At 42.0% G+C, this 23,460-nt stretch overlaps 1 protein-coding gene across 1 annotated transcript in view; it reads left to right on the forward strand.

The window, feature by feature from the left end:
* Positions 1 to 23,460, forward strand: part of DSCAM (DS cell adhesion molecule) — a 550,602-nt gene that overhangs the window by 477,384 nt on the left and 49,758 nt on the right. Inside the window, exons 21-26 of the mRNA XM_074983419.1 lie at positions 5,476 to 5,593; positions 6,687 to 6,850; positions 8,859 to 8,957; positions 9,538 to 9,726; positions 11,744 to 12,034; positions 15,155 to 15,331. Of these exons, the coding sequence (XP_074839520.1) occupies positions 5,476 to 5,593; positions 6,687 to 6,850; positions 8,859 to 8,957; positions 9,538 to 9,726; positions 11,744 to 12,034; positions 15,155 to 15,331 (1,038 nt within the window). The remainder of the gene's footprint in view (positions 1 to 5,475; positions 5,594 to 6,686; positions 6,851 to 8,858; positions 8,958 to 9,537; positions 9,727 to 11,743; positions 12,035 to 15,154; positions 15,332 to 23,460) is intronic.

The following is a 23,460-nucleotide window of genomic DNA, read 5'->3' on the forward strand; positions in this document are numbered from 1 at the left end:
TAACAGCTGTTATTTTGAAATAACTTTGCTAGCATCTAGACTACGCACATGATATTTCATAATACATTCCAAGTAGCAGGTGCATTATTTTGAAATCAGTAACCTTCATTGTAGGAGGAATAATGCCTATTTCAAAATAGGCACTATTAAGACAAGGAATTTTGAAATAAGCCATAATGGTGTCCAGTAGCACTATGTCAAAATAGTGTGTCTGGAAATGCTATTTCATAAAAGGTGGGTGCTATTTTAAAATGCATTTTGAGTGTAGCTATGTTGTGTCAAAGTAAGATATTTGGAAATAATTCTGTAGTGTAGTTGTAGCCTCAATTCACTTGGGAAGATCGAAGTATTTTGTACCCTTGGGGTGTGTCTACATGGGCACATATCTTCAAAATAGCCATACTAATGGCCATTTCGAAGATTACTAATGAGGTGCTGAACTGAATAAATAACATGAAAAGAGTCTCTAGTGTATGGACAGTAGCAGCTCATACCTTAAAACTTAGTTCCTCCTGGGTCTCTCAAAAATTGGGCAGTCTAGTTTCTCCATTGATTGCAGCTCTAGTTATTGTTATACTTCCCAGGTGATACCAACAAATTCAGTACCTGTTACCGTCTCTTTAGCAAGTTCTTCCTTGGCCTTGATCACTTTCTCTTTCCTCCTTCTGGTACTCAGTTCTGTGCTTAATCAGCATATCTCCCATCTTTCATATGTGCATGTCCCAACCATCAGATCCTTTTTTCCTTGATGATATTTGTTAACCAGTGCTGCTCTCCAAACTCCCTTCTGTTCCTTTTCTTATTTTATCTTTCCATCCAACATGTAGTTTCTTCCACAGCTGTCATCAGTGATGGTGGGCAGCCACCTGTGTTCATTAGCCACTCTCATTGGTCAAATCTCTGCTCTGTACAGTAGGGTGACAAATACAATCAGATGGTATAATCTGATCTTTGGTTGAGTATGGAGACATCTGTTTGACCAGCTGTTGTGGAACACTTTGTGGTACAACCCAGTGGTCCGTGTAAGCTGTGTGCTTGTGCAGCTGCTGAGGAAAAATTCATATACCACCCAACTGATTAGCAGAGTGCCTGCTGCTAGGTTTTGTGTTTCTATTGGTGGTACACATTTGTATATGCTTTGGAGCACAAAAAACATTCTGCACATGGAAAAAGTCCACACACAGATAGAAAAAAATAGAGGGAAAATTGGTAAAGCCCTGCAAATTTGTGGTCATCCATTGATCAGTTTTGCAGATTGTGAATTGGATGCCAATACAAATTTGTATCCACAGCCCTGCAAATCTGTGGATATTTGCAGATCATTTTTTAAGATTGCTGTTTGGATGCGGATAGAAATTTTTGTATCCACACAGGGCTCTATTTTCTGGTACAGATGTAATGGGCCTTTTTATAGTTTAAAATTTATAAATTAAAAGAAAAGCAGTATTGCTTATTTTACACTCTGAATGTGTCCTGTGAGCTGCATTCTGTCAGTCTGCAAGTAGTTTGGGTTTCGGTGAAGTTCCATGTTACTGTTGTGCACCCTAATGACATATACCATGCAAACTGGTAAAAAAATTTCCTGTGATAACCACAACTGGCATATCCACAGGGATCTTATATTTGATCTGTAACCACGGGAGTAATTAACTTCTGAAGTTTTCTTTGGAAAGTAGGTAAAGTACGCAAGCAGGTTGCTAGGAACATAGATATCCCCTAATGAGGCCTTTTACTGAAATTCTACTGAGTGAACACATTTTTTCTTCAAGAGAAGGATCCTGAATTAGTTCAAAATAGTAGTAAAACATAATAGAAATTTTCAGTCAGGACAAAAGAGCTTAGAGAGCCTCTGAATTTTTGCAATTTATTTTACTTTCTGATCTTTTTTGGAATGCTTATTTCTTCTTGTTGCAATTTTGGAATGTCCTGAGGGAAAAGGAGTTCTAGTTTCCTAGTGGACTGTAGCTGTTACTGAAACTCCAAATACCTTTAGGGGCCTATTTTGTAGATAAGTTGCAAGTGACTTCGTTGACTGGTATTTTCTTAGACAGGATGAGTAGCTTAAAAAAATCCTCCAGGGATGAAATCTTGGGTCTGCTGCAGTCAAAGTGAGAGTTTGACACTGGCTTCTGTGTGCCCAGGATTTCACTGCAGGTGTTAAGTCTATGGTAGATTGCTGGGTTTTGTTTATTTGCTTTAGTTAGTTTAATTCTTCAGTGACCTTTTTCCTACTGTGTGGTAATGTCCTGATTGTGTCGGTCTTTCCCAAAAACATATGCTCCTGAAAAAGGCACTGCAGAAAACAATACTGCAACATCAGAAGTAAGGACTGACTAATTTCTTCATGCTATTCTGGTGACAGCATTTGCTCAGAACAGTGCTTCTTAAACCATCATCCATAAAGACCTGCAGGTGTAGAGTAAGCAGGTATTTGTTGGCTGCTGTTTAGCTAGCATCAGTAATTAATGTGTATTTTCAGTCTGGCTCCTTTGCTGTCAGCAATGTACAGTAGTTCTACTATCTAGGCCTCATTTCATCCACTCCTCTTGATCATTAGAACTGAGAATTTTTGTGTTTTAGTTGAATTTTATACCAGAACACATGTCCTAATAACCTCAGGTTTCTATAGCATATTAAGAGAATCTAGGTATCACAGTCGAAAATGATTATATAAAATATGGCTTCATTTTTGCTTCACGAGTCCCAGCAGTCCCACTGCAGCCTACAAAAGTGATTTCCAGTCACTTATCAAGATCTGTTCTCTTATCTCTGATTTTACCTTAAATATTGGTTGCAGAGGATAAGAACCCATTGAGACAAAACATCCCAGTAACATTGGATGCTGTCTCTCATTTTCATGTTTGTCTAACTGGCACAAAATGGATCGCTGTTTTTCCAATTCAAAAGAAAATTCATCTTCCCCAGCTATAATGGTTTAGTCTGGGCTTCCTAGGAGCCCTCTGGAGAGAACACTCCATTGACTTGTGTTGAACACCCTGCCACTGCAACCCCAAACCGTTAAATCTGATGGATTAGGCAAGTGTGTGCTAAAGTGGATCAAAATGAGGTTTCCTCTGTGACCCAACTTATCAGATATTTTCTTGATCCTGACAACTGCATGTTTCTATTTTTTACATGAATTATCTGGTGTAGACTCATCCCATACAACATCAAGTCCTTATCTTCAAAGCCAACAGCGCCTTCTGACTACGTAAATACCAGTTTTGTAGACACGGGCTAATGCAAGAACAAATTTAGATGATACCTTTAAATTTATGTTTTGTATTGCTAAAATAATCTGTGGTCCATACATGTGGGAACACAACTTATACATCCACCTGAGTGTTTTCAGATGAGATATCTTGCTGTCTTTAGCACCTATGTGGTCACATTTTCCATGACGAGAGCTCTGTTTTTTTCTGGTAATCTCCAGTTGCCAAAATGGCCCCTTGGGAACCTCTGCAACAGGAAGCAACTTAGATCAGACAAAGAGCTATTCTAATTAGCACAAGCGACTGACTCTAGGGGGACGTGATATAAAGCTACATTTTCCATTCATATGCTGGCTCTGTATGTTGCTAATGTGGAGGTCCAGTAAATTGCAGCTTTTCTCTCAGATACTTATCTTATATATTATTTTTGCTATGTGTGTCCATCTGTCTGTCTGGGCAAGGTTCTACCATGTTCCTTTCCCCTCCCCCACCGCCCCCACACTGTGGCGGCCTCAGCCCCTCCCATGGCCAGCACCCAGCTCAGCCTCCCAACAGAACCCCCCCTGCACTGTATCAGCTCCAACCCATCCCTTGGCCATCGTGGGGCCTGGCCCCCCGATGGAGCCCGCCCCTTACATCATGCTAGCCCCTTCCCCGGCCAGCACGGGGCCCAGCCCAGCCCAGCCCCACAACAGACCCCCCTGTACTGCACCAGCCCCGGTCACTCCCCCAGCCAGCTCACACCCCCAACGGAGCCCCCCACACCATGCCAGACTCTCCCCCTAACCAGTGCAGGGCCCAGTCCAGGAGCCTGCTCCCACACACCATACCAGCCCCAGCCCCTTGCCCAATCAGTACAAGGCCCAGCCCAGCCCAGCCCCCCAACAGCGCCTTCCCCTGCACCATGACAGCCCCAGCTGCTAACCCCAGACAGCACGGAGCCCGGCCCATAAACTTTGTGTGTGCATTACTACGAATTTCTGCTACACCTTTCTTCCAGCCCAGCTTCGGCTTGCAAGTGGAGCTGCAATGGGTCCTCTAGTTCTATTTTACATCTTATGTGAATTCTTGACAGACAGTTCACAACTGTGGATGCAGTTTAGTTTAAGAGTGGTATATCATTAGAGAAGGTGAACCATCCACAGACTGACTTAATTGTCAAAATCAGCCTTTTTTAGGCATTTATAGAGCATGCATCACTATCATATTTAATCATTGACACTCTTTTCCCCTGTTGAGCCAAAAAATATAGACCTAATAGAAAATCATATATCAGGTTAGGAACTCTAGTAGTTCCACTTACAATCCCACTGCAGTACAGTAGTTAACTAGCTGGTCTTCAAAATCACAATGTTTTATCTGTTATAATAGTTTTCTTTTTTAAAAAATTAACATTACTTTAGGTGGAAGCAGGTAATGACCAAGACTGCTTCCCTGAACTGCTAGACAATGAGAAGGAAGAACCTTTCTACCCATGACTCTGACACAGAAGTAGAGCAGGAACTGGGACAAGCTCTGATCACAGGATTGCCACAGGAACTATATAACCATAACCATACAAGCTAACCCTAAGGTGGCCTTGACACATAAAAATGAAACTCTTTGACGGCAAGATCAGAGAATAAAAAATAATATTGAATTTTGAAGGAATACATGTGGGCCATTTAAGACATACCTTACTCATTAAAAGAGATTATGAAAAAAAAAAAACCCTCTTGATAAATTCAGAATGTTTTCAACTTTTGCTTCACAGAGGTAAATAAAATTTTCTGTTTGCCAGCTGAAATGAAACTAGGAGATCTCATAGGATGCGCATATGCTGCTTTTCAGTAATTAGAGTCTGTAAGATTCTTTTGTAGGGTAGGCACGACTACCAGAAAATGTAGATAATTTGAAGAGGGAAATCTCTTTGAGATAATGTTTCATCAGAGCTCCTACTAATAGATATATGAAAGATTAAGTTTCCATAAAGTACATAGGAAAGTAAAGAGGGCTCAGTGATTAAAAGCTTTGGTGATTTGTTCATCTTCAAGGCTCTTCCACTTCCAATCTTCTTTCCTCCAGATATTAAAAATAGACTATATGTGTTTAATAAATAGCTGATAACGGAGTCAACAAGAACTAATTTCATAGAAACATAGATTGGAGCAAGAATGTTTTTTTTTTCCTTTAAATATTTAATTTTGCGTGTGTGGCTTTTTTACTCCAAAGAACGTATAAAAAAACACTTCTCTATTTCAGTCTTCTTCTTCTTATTGTTCAGCTCCTGCCAGAATTCTGACATTCAGCGGCACAGTAACAACCCCATGGATGAAGGATATCATCCTTCCTTGCAAGGCCGTTGGGGACCCATCTCCTACAGTCAAATGGATGAAGGATAGGTAACCAGCAACTATATGTGCAGCTTGAATAAGCCACTTTAGCTCAAAATCATGCAGTAAGATTGTGAGTGACATTACATGAGCATGTCTTACTGTGGACAGAATGGGTACAGCTGCAGAAGGCAGGTTCAGAATGTCCAAGGGACTACAACTTGTTGACTTTAAGGGTTAAGACGGGGATCAGCAACCTTTCTGAGGCAGAGTGCCAAAATATAACCTTTTGACCTCTGCGTGTGGCCGAGTGCCAGTGAAACTAAGCCACTAAGGGTTCTACTCACAACAGCTTCATTAATAAATAAATTAAGGTGCAGAGTTTAGGTAGTTGGTAGCATTAGCTGGTCTTTTGTTAAGCCGCCATCAATATGGCTGTGAGCACGGCCCCAGCTGCATGAGGTAGGAGGGGCGGGGCTGATCTCCCACCTTACTTGCCAATAAAAATCAGCTCGAATGTTGCTCTTGGCACTCATGCTGGAGGTTGCTGACCCCTGGATTAGGAGGTATTGAACAGGAGGCGAAAGATAAATACTAAATAGTTTAAATATGGTTTTGACTGTTATTTAGATATTAGGCTCAGGAAATATAGCTGTAGTGGCAGTGATCATTGTGTTGCCAATGTGCATCAAAATCCATGGTAAATTTTAACCATAATAATTTTCTAAAAAGAAAATACTCATGAGTGTAGCATATGACACACATTACTCTTTTCTAACACACTGGTTAGATCAACGTACATCCATGCATGTCACAGTATAAGCAATAATGTGATCCAAATACAGGATCAGCAGTGACACTTAGAAGTTATGAAAGAGAGAAATCAATGCTGCATATCAGTCACTTTGATGCATTTTACAGCTTTGATTTACATTATCCCCCACTGTACTTTTTAAAGGGGCAGATAATTAAGGAGGGCTCTCTCTGTAGTTGCTCTTTGTTATTCAAATCATAGCCAGGGTACCCCCTGTCCAAATACAGAGCACTGTCATACTTCAGCTTCCAGTGTGGCTTTAACTAAAGAGGGTCCTGGTTTTTCTTTTGTTTGATTTAATCCGATTGTAACTTCTTTAATGTATGCATTTTGTTTCCTGTGAGGTAGTAACGGGACACCCAGTCTAGTGACGAATGATGGGCGAAGAAGCATCTTTAGCAATGGCAGCTTTGTGATCCGTACCGTGAAAGCAGAGGATTCTGGATATTACAGCTGTGTGGCCAGTAACAACTGGGGATCAGATGAAATTATTCTGAATTTGCAGGTACAAGGTAAGGTAATTGGACCTCTTTCATAATTGCTTTTACAGTCATCATGGCTGTTAATGTGTCAGAGTGTTTGTAATATATATTTAAGCATGTATGTTTGCATATCTGTACAAACAATATTTTTGCAAATTTAAATATTCAGAAACAAGATCTGAATCAAAAGAAAAGTTGTTCTTGCAGAGGTGATTTAGCAGCTTTGTAGTTTACCTTCTTATATATATTATGTACATTTTACAAGCTGAATATGATAAAGTTATTGGCTTTAATAGGATTGTTCATGGCTTCAGCAGGACTGTTCATACACTAAAAGTTAAGCATGCGGATAAGCATGTGCAGAATCTGGTTCAAAGTGTTCACTTTCAATTGACTTTGAGTTGATCTTGTATTTTACTGTTGTATGATATAATTTTAAGTTTGCAGAATTCAACAATAGCTGAAACAATTCTGTATAAACATCCAAAATCAAATTTTGCTGGAATGAGAGCTAGCATGGAAAATTTCTTCATGAAAGGAGAAATATGCAGAAAGCTATGGTGACTATAGAAGTGGGTATTAATATTATCCCCTATTATAGACTTATTTAGCAGGTATTACCAGATACCCACTATAATATTTTTCACATGCATAGTCACCCAACATGATCTTACTAGGAGCACAAACACTGTGAAAGTGTGTATAACACTAATGTCAACACAAGCACACAATACGCATGTGCACATCCTGAGATCCCTCAACTTGCAAGATTCTCCTCCTTATTACCCATGAGGGAAAAGTGTGAGCAAATGATCCTTGCAATGTGCCTCAACTGTCCAAAACATATCAGACATAGGAAATATATTGCTGAACAGAGAACACACTTTGGAAAAACTTCTGTGCCCAGTCCCCAGAGATACGATTCTTAAAATTGTCAGCTTAAGCAGGTCAGCAATTTAACAAAAAGAGAGAGGTTGTCTGTATGACAGTGTAGGCATTTCTTTGTGTCTCTGTCTAGTAAGCCTTGAAACGGCGTCAGTGTGTGCATTAACTCACCAGAATCCTGTAGGGGTGCTTGTCTGTGATGTCTGAAACACGATGACAATTGGGAAATGGGACAGAAAAGAAACTGACTGGAAAACTTGTTTCTTGTACTCTAGTACATGCTTTCATAATTGTATGCTCTCAAAGTTATTAAACTGCAGTAACTAAAAGCAAATCACTATTAATTCATTTGAATAAAGGAAGATTGGTATTTGATATGTGGGATCTTAAGATGGAGAAGGTGAGAACTGATAAAAAATATGTGCAGTCTTTTATTGTGTAATATTTTCAGTAACTCTCAGCAGAATGTACCATACCTAGATGAATAAGAAAACAATGGTACAGTACATATGGGGTAAACAAAATCTTCCCTGGATTATAAAGTTAACTTTTTTCTGCAGCGTTCATCCTGTTAAGTAATTAAGATGTGTGTAGGCATAGGAAACTGGGTTTCCTCATGGCAGAAATTCTCCTTTCCTTTGCCATTTACTGCACACAGCTAAATTTTCAGCACATGAAGCTGAATGAATGTGTATGTATCTGGTCTTGCCTGTGCAACTACCTCTGTTTGGTGCAAACACACCCCTGAATGTTGCATTTATTTTCAAATGGGCATTACTTTCCATCAGCTAAACATTCAGCCATTGCACTTAAAGTAGGCATGAAAATTAATAGAAAGTAGTCTTGAGAGGGTAAGCATGTTCCTCTTCATTTTTGAGAGGCACCTGCAGGACAGTATTGTGGAGAAAAACAGATGTTCAGAGAAAATGTGGGTTAAAGTGAGAAAAAATGAAAGATAAAATTGTATAGAAATTTAAATATAAAAAAATGAGCACTTGTCTGCTTTTTCTTAACTAAGGATGTCAACTATACAGACATTTTGACAGAAATAATTTGCATTTTTTGCCACACAAAACAGTTATTTGATAAAATGGTTTAAAGTTATGTATAATCATTTGAATCTATTTTCTGTTTTTAACCTTTTCTCATCCAGTGCCACCAGACCAACCCAGACTTACTGTGTCCAAAACCACATCTTCTTCTATCACTCTTTCCTGGATACCTGGAGACAACGGTGGTAGTTCTATCCGAGGTAATAGAATTCAGGTTAACAGCATCTAAATTATGGTCTCTTTAGAGCTGGAATGTAATAATTAACAACTGCAACAAAGTAAAATAAAACAACCTCATATATTATCAGGACCCATGTCTGCAGTTGCACGATAGTCAATATCTTACAGTAAAATGCAGTCCCTTTCAGTTTTCATCTTACCCTATATTCCATCCTTCCCCAGTAGTTCTCTAGTAACTCTCATTGCTTGTACATGTGGCCTTTGACAATCCATTTAGGGACCTAGATAGATCCCCTGGTCTCTGCCTGTTGGCAAAAAAGCGTTTAAAAAGACCTCCTACTTCGTTTCCCACTGAAGCCAGAATACTGGAACAGTATCATTTCAAACGGTCACAGGAACACATTCACAAGAAATAGGTATATTACTCAGACTTTACTGGAACAATCAGTGAGAAAAGCGTTCAAATATCTTGCTGTGCAAAAGACTTTCAGAATGTATAGAAGTTCTCATAAGATCTTATCATATTCAGCAGTCATTGTGATTTGTCTCTTCTGAAGAAGTTAGACAGTGGGTTTATCATTGTCTTTGCTTTTCTTGCAGGTTACATACTGCAGTACTCTGAGGACAATAGTGAACAATGGGGTAGTTTTCCCATTAGCCCTAGTGAACGGTCCTATCGTCTAGAAACCTTGAAATGCGGCACCTGGTACAAATTCACACTAACTGCTCAGAATGGAGTGGGACCAGGACGCATCAGTGAGATCATAGAGGCCAAAACACTTGGAAAAGGTACTGAATTGGTGTACTGTTTCCTCAGGCAGCTAATGAGTGTGAGCTTTCCTATCATGCTCTAGAAGCCATCCTGTTGCTATGGTTAGAAGGAGAAGCAAAGATGTTCTGATTTAGTTGTTTTGAGTATTTGGTTATTGCTTTATAGGGTGACCAGACCTCTCCAGGCCAAATACGGGATGGGGGGGCGGAGGGGTGAGCTAGTGTCCCATCCAAAAAGGGACAGATGGTCACTTGAACAGTCAGGCAGTAGCTGCCCTGTGGAGGCTGCCACATTACTGAGGGGGGAGGGCTCCCTGGCTGCAGGGTGCAGCAGCAGCTCCCGGCTGGGAGCCAGGTGGCAGCTGCACCTATCAGGCTGCAGCTCCCCTGAGCAGCGGGGAGTCGGGAGCCAGGTGGTAGCCATGCTGGTCCAGCTCCGGGTTCCCAGAGCCATGGGGAGCCAGATCTGGACCAGCAGATCTGGAGCCATGAGCCAGGAGGCAGCTACATTGCTCATCCTCCAGCTCCCCCGAGCAGCAGGAAGCCAGGAGTCAGGTGGCAGCTGTGCTGCTTGGGCTCCAGTTAGGCAGCAGCTGTGCCACTCGGGCTCTAGCTCCCCTGAGCAGCAGGGAGCCAGGCAGCTGCTGCGCCACTTGGACTCCGGCTCCCCACTTTTTCCTGAAACCAAATAGGAAGAAGGGGCTTTCGAAGTCAGGGGGGTCCTTTTGAAAGGCCCCCGTCTACATGGGCAGCGTGCATTCCAAAAGCGGCACTTTTGCACCGCGCACGGCCACCATTATGTTAGTGGGGCTCTGCATATTCATGGCAGCGCCTCATTAGCCTCCTCCAACCTGCCTCATTAATGTGCCCCCTTGGAGAGGAGAGGGCCTGTGTAGACACAGCTGGGGAGCAGGATGTGGGCCAGCCATGCCAGGGATCCTCCCAGGCGCAGGGAGCTGGCTTCCTGGCAGAAGTTCCCTCTGGGCTCCAGCTCCCCACAGCTTGGGGAGTCAGGAGCCAACAAATAAAGGGAAATTAGCCCCTTTTCATAAATAAATTGGGACACTTTCCTGGCACCTGAAATGCGGGGCTGTCTTGGCCATTATGGGGCAGATGGTCACCCTATTGCTTTTGAAAACATTGTGTGTGTAGTTGTTTTAACTAATTTGGTCCCTGGGCAAGAGAGAGACAAGACAGATGAGGTAATATTTATTGGACCAACTTCTCTTGGTGGAAGGTCTGAGCTTTCAAGTTACACAGAGCCCTTCTTCAGGTCTTAGGGAGGAAGCAGAGTGCCTGACTAAATACAAGTTGGGCCAGATTGCTAAGCAGAAGCAGTAATTAACCTCACCTGCCTTGTCTCTTTGAAAACAGTTTCAGTAGCATCTTTATCATGGCAGAAGAGTCTCGGAGGTAGCTCTACAAGCCTTTATGTGTACCTTAGCTGCTTTTCTTTTTTGATTTACCTAGTAATAATGTCCCCAGTTGGTTTTGCATATTTTAGCACCAAATTTGGAGCTTTTAGCATAGGTGTCCTTTTTTTTTTTGCAAATTTAAAGATATGTTCTCTGTTCCCTCTACCATTAATGGGACATCCCCATTTACTGCAAAATAGAGCACATCAGAAAACAGAATTTCTGTACCCTGAGACATTACAGTATTTTGTTAACAACAAGAAGTCCTGTGGCACCTTATAGACTAACAGATACTTTGGAGCATAAGCTTTCGTGGGCAAAGACCCGCTTCATTGGATGCATGAGTGGGGGGGTGGGTAGTTTCAGAGGGGTATTTATAGAGTGGGGTCCCAGAAAAAGGGAGGACCAGGGCTGACAAGGTCTATTCAGCAAGGTGGGAATGGCCATATACCATGCATGCACTTCTAGGTTTGAAAATCGAATCCTCTGAAAATAACACTTTGAAACTTCAGGGGGAAAAATTGCTTTGAGAATTATTTATGACAAAAACAGGTCCCTGCTGTCCATTTTTCCTTATTTATTTTATTTAAGTATTTCACTTACAGTATACTTTCTCTTAGAGCCACAGTTTTCCAAAGAACAAGAACTCTTTGCCAGTATTAATACCACTCGAGTCCGATTGAACCTTGTTGGCTGGAATGATGGTGGTTGTCCAATAACCTCCTTTACTCTGGAGTATCGGCCATTTCGGACCACAGTATGGACAACAGCTCAGAGGACATCACTTTCTAAGTCCTACATATTATATGACCTCCAGGAAGCAACTTGGTATGAACTGCAAATGAGAGTGTGCAACAGTGCAGGCTGTGCAGAAAAACAGGCCAAATTTGCCACACTTAACTATGATGGCAGTAAGTGTAACCATTTTATTTGTTTGGTTTGGATAGCAATTTAGCATACTATCTAATGTTTCCCTTCCACTCAAATGTCATTTTTATTTTTTTTTTATGACTGGCACTCACAACCATGACCAGAAAAAAGTATGATTGGCTAAAATGCCCTTCCATGGAGTTCTTTTGTGACAGAACATTAACTTCCATTAAGTAAACTAGCATCCAGAAACTCAAAGGGTTTAGTTAGTAGACAGTCTTTTTTTACTACAGTAAGTTATTTTGATTCAGAGGTTTCTCTACCATGCTATGCAGACAGTACTATCTATAATTCAAGTACGTGTTGAACCTCTCTACTCCAGCACCCTTAAGACCTGATCAGTTATGAATGAGAGAATTTGCCGGACCACGGGAGGTCAGTATTGTCTAGCACATTACCAATACTTCCACTGCTTATTAGGCTCCTAGAAGACATTTGGAGTACACTCATCCCATGCTGTACAAGCACAATTGGTTCCCAACTTTCTGCTCATAGGTGAAAACTCGTAAGAGGGACACTAAATTACCATTAAAATACATGTAAAAGTCTTTGATTGGTTCCTAGTGCTCCTAATTGGGGGAAGGAGTGGCAGCATGTAGCTTGAAAGGTAAGTGAACCGGGGCGGGGGGGTGTTGGAAAAGGTGCAGTATCTGTGGGGGGTGTAGTGAGCTGGGGGGTTCTGGGCCTGAGTGGGTGTTGGGAGCTGACGGGGCATGGGGAGTTGTGAGCCACTGGTGTTGGGAACAAGCCAGGTGGGTTTGCGGGTTTCCCCACGCCCTGGCCAGGGACCCCTTGGCTGGAGCAGAGCCAGCCATGGGGCTGTGGGTTTCCCCATGCCCAGCCAGGGACCCTGTGGCTGGCTCTTATAAATGGGGAAAGTTCACTCTTTTAGTGAAAAAAGGTATGTGTTTATGTCCCTCGTTTTAGCAAGTACTCGTAAGTCAAGTACTTGTTAAATGAGGGTTGAGTGTAAATTACAGCTAGTAACAACACAGAACACTGGGAGCCAGGACTGGTGGCTGTAAACAAACTTTAGGGGACCACAGGAAATTTGTCCACCCTCATGGTAAGTGCTCACCCAGCTAACTAAACTCATGCCAGATTACAAATGTTGCCAGACAAGAGAGTGCCAGATTAGAGAGGTTCAACCTGTGCCATCAGCTGACATATTAATGTTTCTCTTGGCCCCTTCTGTGTCCTCCTTGTCTGTCTTTTCATGCAATTTTTATCCCTTTTCCTGAAAAAAACAAGTACGATAATTACTGCATGACTGGATCTGCTGTTTAAAGTTGGGATCTTGTGAAATGCACAGACCAGAACGTGTAGTATAAGAACTAGAGCATGTAGTCACTAGATTCATATGAAAAACTATTTTTGGAAGACAAAAATCACATGCTTTTTGGTCAGCAGACACTACGTAATTGAATTTCATATAGCGTTACTTAAGCGACATTTAACTTTATGTTCTGTGATATGAAATTTCCCATAAGAAGATAATAAAATGATGAAGGTATTTATATTTCAATGGGGCGCTGCTTCCAGTCTACTGGAAAAATCTCACAAAAAGCAGCAGACATTATGACAATGATTATACCAGTTGATATCAGTGCTTTAGTAATGAAGATCTGCAGCCAAAATGACCACAGTAAACCTTAGGCTATGCCTATATTAGGCATAGAAAATCAACTGTAGATATGCAATTTTAGGTACGCCAACTGCATAGCTAAAATTGGCATATCTGTGCTCAGATAGCTTGTCTGTCTTTACGGGGAAAGGAGTACTGGAACCCCTGTCTACTGACAAAAGGGCCCGGGAGCATCTACGCAGTTGTTTTGTCAACTGAACACTGGCGAGAGAGGCGTTATGCCTGAATGGGGAGAGGTATAACGCTGCTGGTGGATGTGCTGGGTTTTGTCAACAGACTGTTGACAAAGCTCACTTTGCGTTTAGGTGCTCTGCGGTTTTTCCCCACAAAAGCCCAGGTTTGAAGGGAAATGTCTCTTGTGTAGACGTAGCCTTAGGGTATCACTGTGCTTATTATGCATAAAACAAATAGCTATTCTGCAAAAAATGTGTAGATCTTTACATTTCACATCTAATTATGAAGCTTATACTGCATCACGTCATCTCATTTATATGATTCTGTATGCTTCATAATGAGATAGCACCACATGACATAATACAGCAGTTAAAATGTAAAAGAGAATGTGTCTGTTTTTTTAATCCACAACACTTATCCATTCAGGAAGCAGTTTTATGCTTCAGTAGCTGGTTGAAATTAAGTGGTTTCCGTCTGCAGCCATCAGAGTTCACAATACTTACATATTTCTGCTCATGTTCTACACAAACCTACATTTATAACCCCATTTGTGGATGCATAAAGCAGGATAATAATAGTTAGGAAATGAATGAGAAACCTCCCTTGACTAAACAGCTTTCTTTACAAAGTGCCACATGCTGAAAAAGAAAACAAAGAGTGAAGTATTAAATTCCATAAGAAAGGAAATGGTGCTAAAAATGCAAATGCAACCTAAAATGAAAAGAGCACCTGCCAGCTTCTGAAAATGGCTGTGCTTTATAAATTCTTTCCTCTATTCTGCTTTTAAAAATCTCATGGTTTCCTCATATTCTTGTTGTCCTATTTCTTTCATGAGTTTAACATCAGACAGTCTTTAACAGCTACAGAATTAGTAGCAGATAGATAATCCGAATTCAAGATCAGTGTAGAGCTGCTCATTTAGACAGACAATACAAGAATATTTCTGTTTAAAGAGCTCATTTGATATATGTAGCAGTGAACATACATTCCTTTTTAAAGGAATAGATGAGAAATAATGTGAAGCTCTTACACACGTACTAATTTCCCATAGTAAAGAATGAAACAAATAGGTTAGACTTTAGACCTCTGATTCCTTTGTAATAATTAAATGTCATGTGTGAAGGTACTATCCACACTGAATATGACAAAATCCTCTTAATGGCTTGTATGATACAACACAATGGTTTGGAACATACAACACAGGTTCTATGCTTGGTAATTTCTGAAAACTCAACTTTTTCTCTTCATTAATAGGCGTCTAATGTCATGACACTGTTTCCAGGTACAATCCCTCCACTCATTAAATCAGTTGTCCAAAGTGAGGAAGGTCTGGCGACCAACGAAGGGCTAAAGATGCTGGTGACCATTTCCTGTATCTTGGTGGGAGTCTTGCTGCTTTTTGTACTTCTGCTGATTGTGCGAAGGAGAAGGAGGGAGCAGAGACTGAAGAGACTCAGAGGTAAGAGAGGACATTTGGCATTTTTCCCACATACTCATAATTATCGAGCATGAAAGCATAAATGGGGCTGTGAATAAACAAACCAAAAAAAACCAAACCAACAGTGAGAGTTTGTGTAGCATATGAAATATATTTTTTCTACATTAAACGTCATTGTCCTGTCATATTAAATAAGTAAATGTAGTAACTCAGGTCATTTGTAGTTTTAAAAAATCCTCTCAAACAGAAATTACTCTTTTTGGGTACTATAAAGAAATAACTTTCTGAAAAATCAGTCATAGAATCATAGAATCTTAAAAGGGCTAGCAGGGCCTCAGCAGGTCAGTGAGTCCAGCCCCCTGCTTAAAGCAGGATTAATCCCAACTAAATCACCCCAGACACGACTTTGTCAAGCCAGGACTTACAAACCTTTAGGGGTGGAGATTCTACCACCTCTCAAGCCAACACATTCCAGAGCTTCACCGTTCTCCTGGTGAAATAGTTTTTCCTAATATCCAACCTACACCTCTCCCTCCGTAACTTCAGACCATTGTTCCTTGTTCTGGCATCAGTCACCATTGAGAACAGTCTCTCTGTCCAGCCTCTTTAGAGCTCCCCTTCAGGAAGTTGAAGGCTGCTATCAAATCACCCTTCACTCTTATTTTCTGCAAACTAAATAAGCCCAGATCCTTCAGCCTCTTCTCAGTGCTCATGTGCTCCAGCCCCCTAATCATTTTTGTTGCCCTCCGCTAGACCTGCTCCAATGAATCCACACACTTTCTGTACTGAGGGCCCAGAACTGGATGCAGCACTCCAGATGTGGCCTCACCAGTGCTGAGTAGAGGGGGCTAACTTCTCTAGATCTGCTGGCGGTGCTCCTCCTAATGCACCCCAATATGTTGTTAGCCTTCTTGGCTACAAGGGCACACTGTTGATTCATATCCAGCGTCTCATCCACTGTCATCCCCAGTTCCTTTTCCGCTGCACTGCAACTTATTCAGTCGGCTCCAGCCTGTAACAATGTTTGGGATCCTCATCAGATTACATTTGGCCCAATTCTCCAGTTTATGTAGGTCGCTCTGGACCCTGTCCCTACCCTCCAATGTATCTACCTGTCTCCCCAGCTTAGTGTCATCTGCAAATTTGCTGAGGGTGCAATCCATTCCCTCATCAAGGTCGTTAATGAAAATGTTGAACAATACTGGCCCCAGAACTGATCCCTGGGGCACTCCACTTGAAACTGACCACCAACCAGAGATAGAATCTTTGACTGCTACCTGTTGGGTCGAACATCGAGCCAGCTTTTTATCTACCTTATAGTCCAGTTATCCAATCCATACTTCCTTAAATTATGAGGAAGTATATTGTGGGAGACTGTATCAAAAGCCTTGCTGAAGTCAAGGAATATCACATCCATTGACTTTCCCATTCCACATAGCCAGTTACCTCATCATAGAAAGCCGAACTGGTTGCCTACCATATTTGCTTTTCTTACTGCACATTGGTATGGATTGTTCCAATAAGCCTACTTTAAAACACAGCCAGTTCTCCTGAACTCCTTTTCCCTTCACGTTAGTTTCTGAGGGGATCCTGTCCATCAGTTTTCTGAGGGAGTTGGAGTCTGCTTTTCTGAAATCAAGGGTCAGTATTTTACCGCTCACCTTTCTTCCTTTTGTCAGGATCCTAAAATCCACCATCCCAGGATCACTGCAGCCCAGGGTACCACCCACTTCTATTAGTTCTTTCCTGTTTGTGAGCAGTAGGTCAAGCTGCACACAGGCCGTGATTGGTTCCTTCAGCACTTGTGCCTGGAAGTCATCCCCACTATTTTTCAAAAACTTCCTGGATTGTCTGTGTGCTGCTGTTCTGGTCTCCCAGCAAATGTCTGGGTGATTAAAGTCTCCCATGAGAACCAGGGCCTGTGTTTTGGAAGCTTCTCTTAGATGTCTGAAGAAAGTCTCATCTAACTGATCTGGCAGTCTATAGCAGACACCGTCCACAACATCACCTCTCTTGTTTCCACCTCTAATCTTAACCCAAAGCCACTCAGCTGGCTTTTCTCCCTCCATATGCTGGAGCTCTGAGCAATCATACTTCTCTTTTACATACAGCACCACCCCTCCTCCTTTTCTCCCCTGCTTGTCCCTCCATGAGCACCCTTCCATGACAGTGCTCCAGTTATGCAAGTCATCCCACCAAGTCTCCGTTTTTCCAATCAGCTCATACTCCTTTGGCTGTGCCAGGGTCTCTAATTCTTCCTGTTTGTTTCCCAGGCTTCCTGCATTTGTGTACAAACACTTTAGATTGTCCTACTTTCTCCTTTTGAATCAGGGCTCCTCTGTTGCACCCTTCTCCTTCCCCACTTACCTCAGGGTTGGTGTCACTGTCCCCCAATGAACCCAGTATAAAGCCCTCCTCACTAGGTTTGCAAGCCTGCCTGCAAAGATACTTTTCCATGTCTTCATTAGGTGGATCCTGTCTCTTCCTAGCAATTCTTGTTCCAGAAATAGAATCCCATGGAATCTGTCATCACCATAAGCAAAGTGATTATTTTATCTGCGAGGGTTAAAAATCATGTGTTCCATGAGAGTTTTTTTCAGACTTTTATTATCTAGTTACAATTTCTTAGAAGGAAGATGCTGGGGAGTGGGGTGCGGGATGAAAAAGTCACATTACAAGAAAATATAAACCATAGATCTAGCATAATCTGATGCAGTAACCAGGTATAAATAAGCTACAAAAACACACCATACTGTCTCTGACTTGCTCATATAGCTTTTGCAAAAGATGTGATGACATATTGCTTATTGGGATGGACATTAATTATACTGTATAATGTACTATATTACCGGAGGAGAAGTATAATAATAGCATGCATCATTGTTCAAATCAAATGGAAAAAGCTTTAAATTATCTAGTTAACTCTGCTCTATTATTTCTCATTTTCTTTGTCGTTGAGCTGTCCCTTTCTCTCATCATTACTCTATGCGTACATAAGTGTCTGCACTTTACATAGGCATTAAAGCTGTGAATTAATGCAATTTCATTGTTTCGTCTGATGAATGCACTGGTCAGTCCATCAGCATTAATTGCAAAGGGGCAGAATACCATCTCAGCACCCTGCCCTGTGTGCCCCATGATTTGGCACTTTTTGCAAAGCCTGCACATTAATACATCACATCAAAGCTTACTAAAACTATTTTGCTGAACGTCTTTCACAGCTTGCAATGCATAAAGACAAAAATATTTGTAATCCTTAAAATGAGTTCATTTTCCAAGTACAGCATGAAAGGAAGTTAGTCACAGACCTGTCACACAACATGTCAGTGGTGTTGGAAATAATTTTATAGCGATGGTGCTGACAGACATTGAACCAAACTGTAAATCCTATGTATAATGGATGCCTCTTGAAGTCAGGGTGCTGCAGCACCTCCTGCACCCTTAGTTCCAAGTACCTATGCAACGTGTGATCTTAAGGATTGACATTAGGGCCCAGGTTTTGCAGGATAAAACATGAACCATGACTCAGGAGAACTGGATTCTATGTCCTGAGTGATGTTAGTCATGTCACATTTATTTCACCACTCTGTGCCTCAGTTTCCTTCATCATTAAAATGGGGATACTGAGGTTTATCTACTTCTCAGCGATATTGTGAGACTTAATCCTGTAATGTAATCCTGATCACAGTGCTTTGTGATAGCTGGGTAGAAAGCATTATCACTGTGCACATCCAGAGTATTTTCATTCTGATAATTAGCATGATTTTTTCGTAGATTCATAGATTATAAAATCCAAATGAATCACTCTGATCACCTAATCTAACCTGCTGTATAACACAGGCCATAGAGCTTTCCTGGATTGATTCCCACTAGAGCATAATTATGGCATATGTGATTTTAAAATTGCCAGTGATAGAGATAACATGCAGTCCTCCAGCACCTTAAACACTAACACATGTATTAGGTCATGAGTTGTTTACTCCACTAATCTGAAGTGGGTCTTACCCACGAAAGCTCATTACCTAATAAATTTGTTCGTGTTTAAGATGCTACAGGAATGCTTGTTATTTGTGAAACCGCAGACTAACGTGGCTACCCCCTTCAGACTGTGATAGGGAGTCCAGCACAGCCCTTGGAAAGTTGTTCCGTTGTTAATTATCCTCATTAAAATCTGCACTTTGTTCTGAGTCAGAATTTGGCTAGCTTCAACATTCAGCCACTGCATCTTGTAGTATCTTTGCTACACTGAAGACCCCTCTATTATCAGATTTCTATTCCTCCTGTTAGTAGCCTCTGCTCAACTCACCCTTTAACCTTCTCTTCTATAAACTAAAGAGAGCTTGTTGAGTCTTTCCATATTGGGTGTGTTTTCGCTACACAGAGAATGTTGCAAAATGATCCTTAGTATCCTGCCAACCTGTTCTAATGAAACCCTGCTGTGGAACATTACATGGGCACTTTTGACATGTACAGCAACTCATGTAAAGATTTCATTATCAAGGCTTTCAAAACCCCATTCTCGCAAACTGTGTGGAGTGTGAAACTCACAGGCACTGACTTTCTTCTGTCTGAGGGGGGCTCCCCTCTTGCTCCCCCTGTTCCCCAAAGGCCCTACCCTCTCCCTGCCTCTTCTCACCCTATTCCATCCCCCAAGTGCACTTTGCCTTCTTGGGCTCCCCCAACTCCATTGCTCTCACCTCCCTGAGACCCTGCACTGCCTCTTCCTGCCCCGTCTGACTCCCCAGGTGTGCTCGCCCTTGGTCCTCTGCTTCCCCTCCACTCCCTCTTCCAACACCTCCCCCCTGTAACTAACCAGTGGATGGCTGGGGGGTTTTTTAGCAGCCATGTGGCTGGGTCCCTGAAGGCTAAGTAGCCTAGTGGCTAGGTTGTTGAGTAAGAGAGTAGAAAAGGGATGGGATGGCCTTTTTTTCTCCCTGTGTTCCTGTCCCAGGAACACTGAGCCACTCTCTATTTTAGTGCTTAAGTTTTGTGTGTGGCTCCACAAGTCCAGATTCTCCTTAGTTGGGATTCCCAATAGGGTTCCCTCCTTTAGCCCAGAAGTGTAATGGTAGGTGGTTAGTGCTCCCATGGCTGCTGGGCAGGCAGGCTGTGGCTCTTGCCCTCAGACTGCGGAACCATGCTCTTGCCTCCTCACTAATCAGTTGCCCCCAAATGAGCCAGTCTCCTTCCTTTTCTCCCCCATCCAAGCCTGGCATTGGTCGCAGGTCAAGTGGGATGGGGTTAACTGGGCCTAGAGGCTTTCTTTGACCCCTGCAATGCTAAGGCCTCCTTTCTCTATTCCCTCAAAACCCATGTTTTCCTGTCAGTGCTTTGGCCCCAGAGTACCCAAGGAGTCAGCACCCCCTATGGTGAACTCACCTTAAAGTTCTTCTAATTTATGAAATTAATCCTGTTCAGAGACAAACTACTTGTGGAGCTTCTCAGAAGACTTTCCATTTTCACAACATCATTTTTCGTTTGTGGATATCAGAACAGGACACATACCATCTCTACTCTTACTAAATATTCCTCTGTTCATATACACAGAAACTGAATCAGCCTCTTTGTCTCTAGCCTCACACTGGCAGCTCATGATCAACTGATTATCCAACGTGACCTCCAAATTTTTTTCAGAGTCACTGCTTCCCAGGATATAATCCCCAGCCTGTAAATATAACTGTCGTTCTTTGTGCTGAAATGTAGGAGCTTGCTTTTAAGTGTACTGAAATGCATATCATTTACTTACCTTCAGCTTACCAAGGAACCGGCTCACTCTGTATCAGTGGCCTATCCTTTTCATTATTTACCTCTCCCTTGTTCTCTGTATTTTCTATGGACTTTATCATTAAAGACTTTGTGTTTTCTTCCATGTCATTGATGAAAATTATTAAATGGTTTAGGGCTAAAAGCTGATTCCTCTGGATCCCCCTAGGCACTGTTTTAACCTTCCTGAATCAAAACTTTTCATTCCTGGAAGAAGTCCATATTTTGATGTATAATCCCATTTCAGGATCAGAACAAATGGTCAAAATGTTTCTTACAGCTGAATTTTAAGTCCTGTTAGTTAGGCAATTTTATATCCATTTAATGTGTGTTATGCTGTTTTGTCTCATTCTGGTTTCTTATTCAAAATGTTATGGAAATCTGAACACATGAGAGCAACACTGTTACATTAGCATCTCAACTTGTACTCTCGTCCAAGGAAGATACCAGGATCTCATGATTCATAGTGGGATGTGGGAGAACGCTGTCCAGCAGGAGTTGACTGGGAGTACAATGAGTGGTTTTAGCCTGCCATAACATCCAGCTGAGCCATTTTGTGTCTGCACACCCACAGGAGCCAGAACTATCAATATGGATCCTGACCTAGAGGACGAGCTTCCCCACCATGTGCTGTCAGTTCTATTTCAGAAATCAGGCAAAGCATCTGTGAGATGCCAGTGGACATTTCAACAGCTGTTTTTGACCTGAAGGATACTGACATGCCAGTCACAACCTAGCTGATGCTGTTCATGCCTGTTGCCTTAGCTGCAGACCTTGGTGCTTCTGGAGCAGGGCCATAAGCATAGACTTGTGGGATTACATTATCATGCAGACCTGTGTTGAGTAGCAGTGGCTTCAGGACTTTCACATAAAGAAGCAGATGTTGCTGCACACTGGTGATCAACGTACCCCTGTTGTCAAATGCCAGGTTGTCCATGAGGAGAAGGTTCATATACAAGTCCAGAAAGCAGGTTGCTACAGTCCTCTGAAAGCTGGCTATCCCAAACTGCTCCAGGAAAGACAAGTATCAGAGGGGTAGATGAGTTAGTCCGCATCTGCAAAAACAAGGAGTTCTGTGGCACATTAAAGATTAATAGATTTATTTGGGCATAAGCTTTTGTGGACAGAACCCCGCTTCATCAGATGCACAGAGTGGAAATTACTGAGTCAAGCATAAATATAACTGCACATGAAGAGGAGGGAGATGCCTTATCAAGTGGTGGAGCAGAGCTAAGGAGGCCAATTAAGTCAGGATGGATGTGGTCCACTCCCAACAATTGATGAGGAGGTGTGAATTCCAAAAGAGGGAAAATTGCTTTTGCAGTGAGCCAGCCAGTCGCAATCCTTATTCAAACCCAGATTAATAGTGTCAACTTTGCAAATGAATTGCAGCTCTGCAGTTTCTCTTTGAAGTCTGATTTTGAATTTTTTATTGAAGAATGGCCACTTTTAAATCTCATACTGAGTGTCCAGGGAGACTGAAGTGCTATCCTACTGGTTTTTGTATATTACCATACTTGAAGTCTGATTTGTATCAATTTATTGTCTTGGGCTGTGGTTACACTACAGCGCTGTGTTGCCAGAAGTCACAGTCACAAGAGATTTCCTGGCAAAACTTTTGTTGACAGAGTGCAGCCACACACAAAAGCCAATCGGGAGAGCGCTCTACTCTGTTTACAGAGCAACTGGACAGCCAGGCTGCTCTCTCGACAAAACAGACACCCACAAGCACAGCAGACAGAGCTGCCCATTGTTGTGGATGTCCTGTCTGTCAAGAGAGGCCCCCTGGGGGCATTTACACAACTTTTTTTTTGGCAGAACCTCTCAACATCAGCATTCTGCCTCAGAGCTTTTGAGGCAGAACACTGACAGCAAAAGTACTGTGTTTTGTTGAGATACTGTGGACAAATCCCATTTTGTGAGTGCACACTCCACGAGTTTTATTGACAAAACTGGGGTTTTGCCAGCAAAACTTGCTAATATAACCGTACTTTTGATGTTCACACCTCCTCATCAAGTGTTGGGCGTTGGCCACATCCACCCTGACTGATCTGGCCTCATTAGTACTTGTCCTCAGCTTAATAAGTTAACTTCCTTCTTTGCATATGCTTGCATACTTACACCTGTATCTCTAACGTCCACTCCATGCATCTAAGTGGGTTTTAGCCTGTGAAAGCTTATCCCAAAATAAATCTTTAAGTCTTCATGGTGTCCCAGGACTCCTTGTCGTTTTTGCCACAGGACTGTTGGCTAACCAGTTTGGCGTTGGCAAATCAGCTGCAGGGGCTGTCATGGGAGAAGTTTGTGAGGTGATCAGGACTGTGATGTACTCAGAAGTAGTGGGCATTACAAATGTCCCTGAAATAACCGCTGGCTTTGCACTGGGG

This window comes from Carettochelys insculpta, chromosome 1 (genome assembly GCF_033958435.1).
Source record: "Carettochelys insculpta isolate YL-2023 chromosome 1, ASM3395843v1, whole genome shotgun sequence".
NCBI classification, from domain to species: Eukaryota; Metazoa; Chordata; order Testudines; family Carettochelyidae; genus Carettochelys; species Carettochelys insculpta.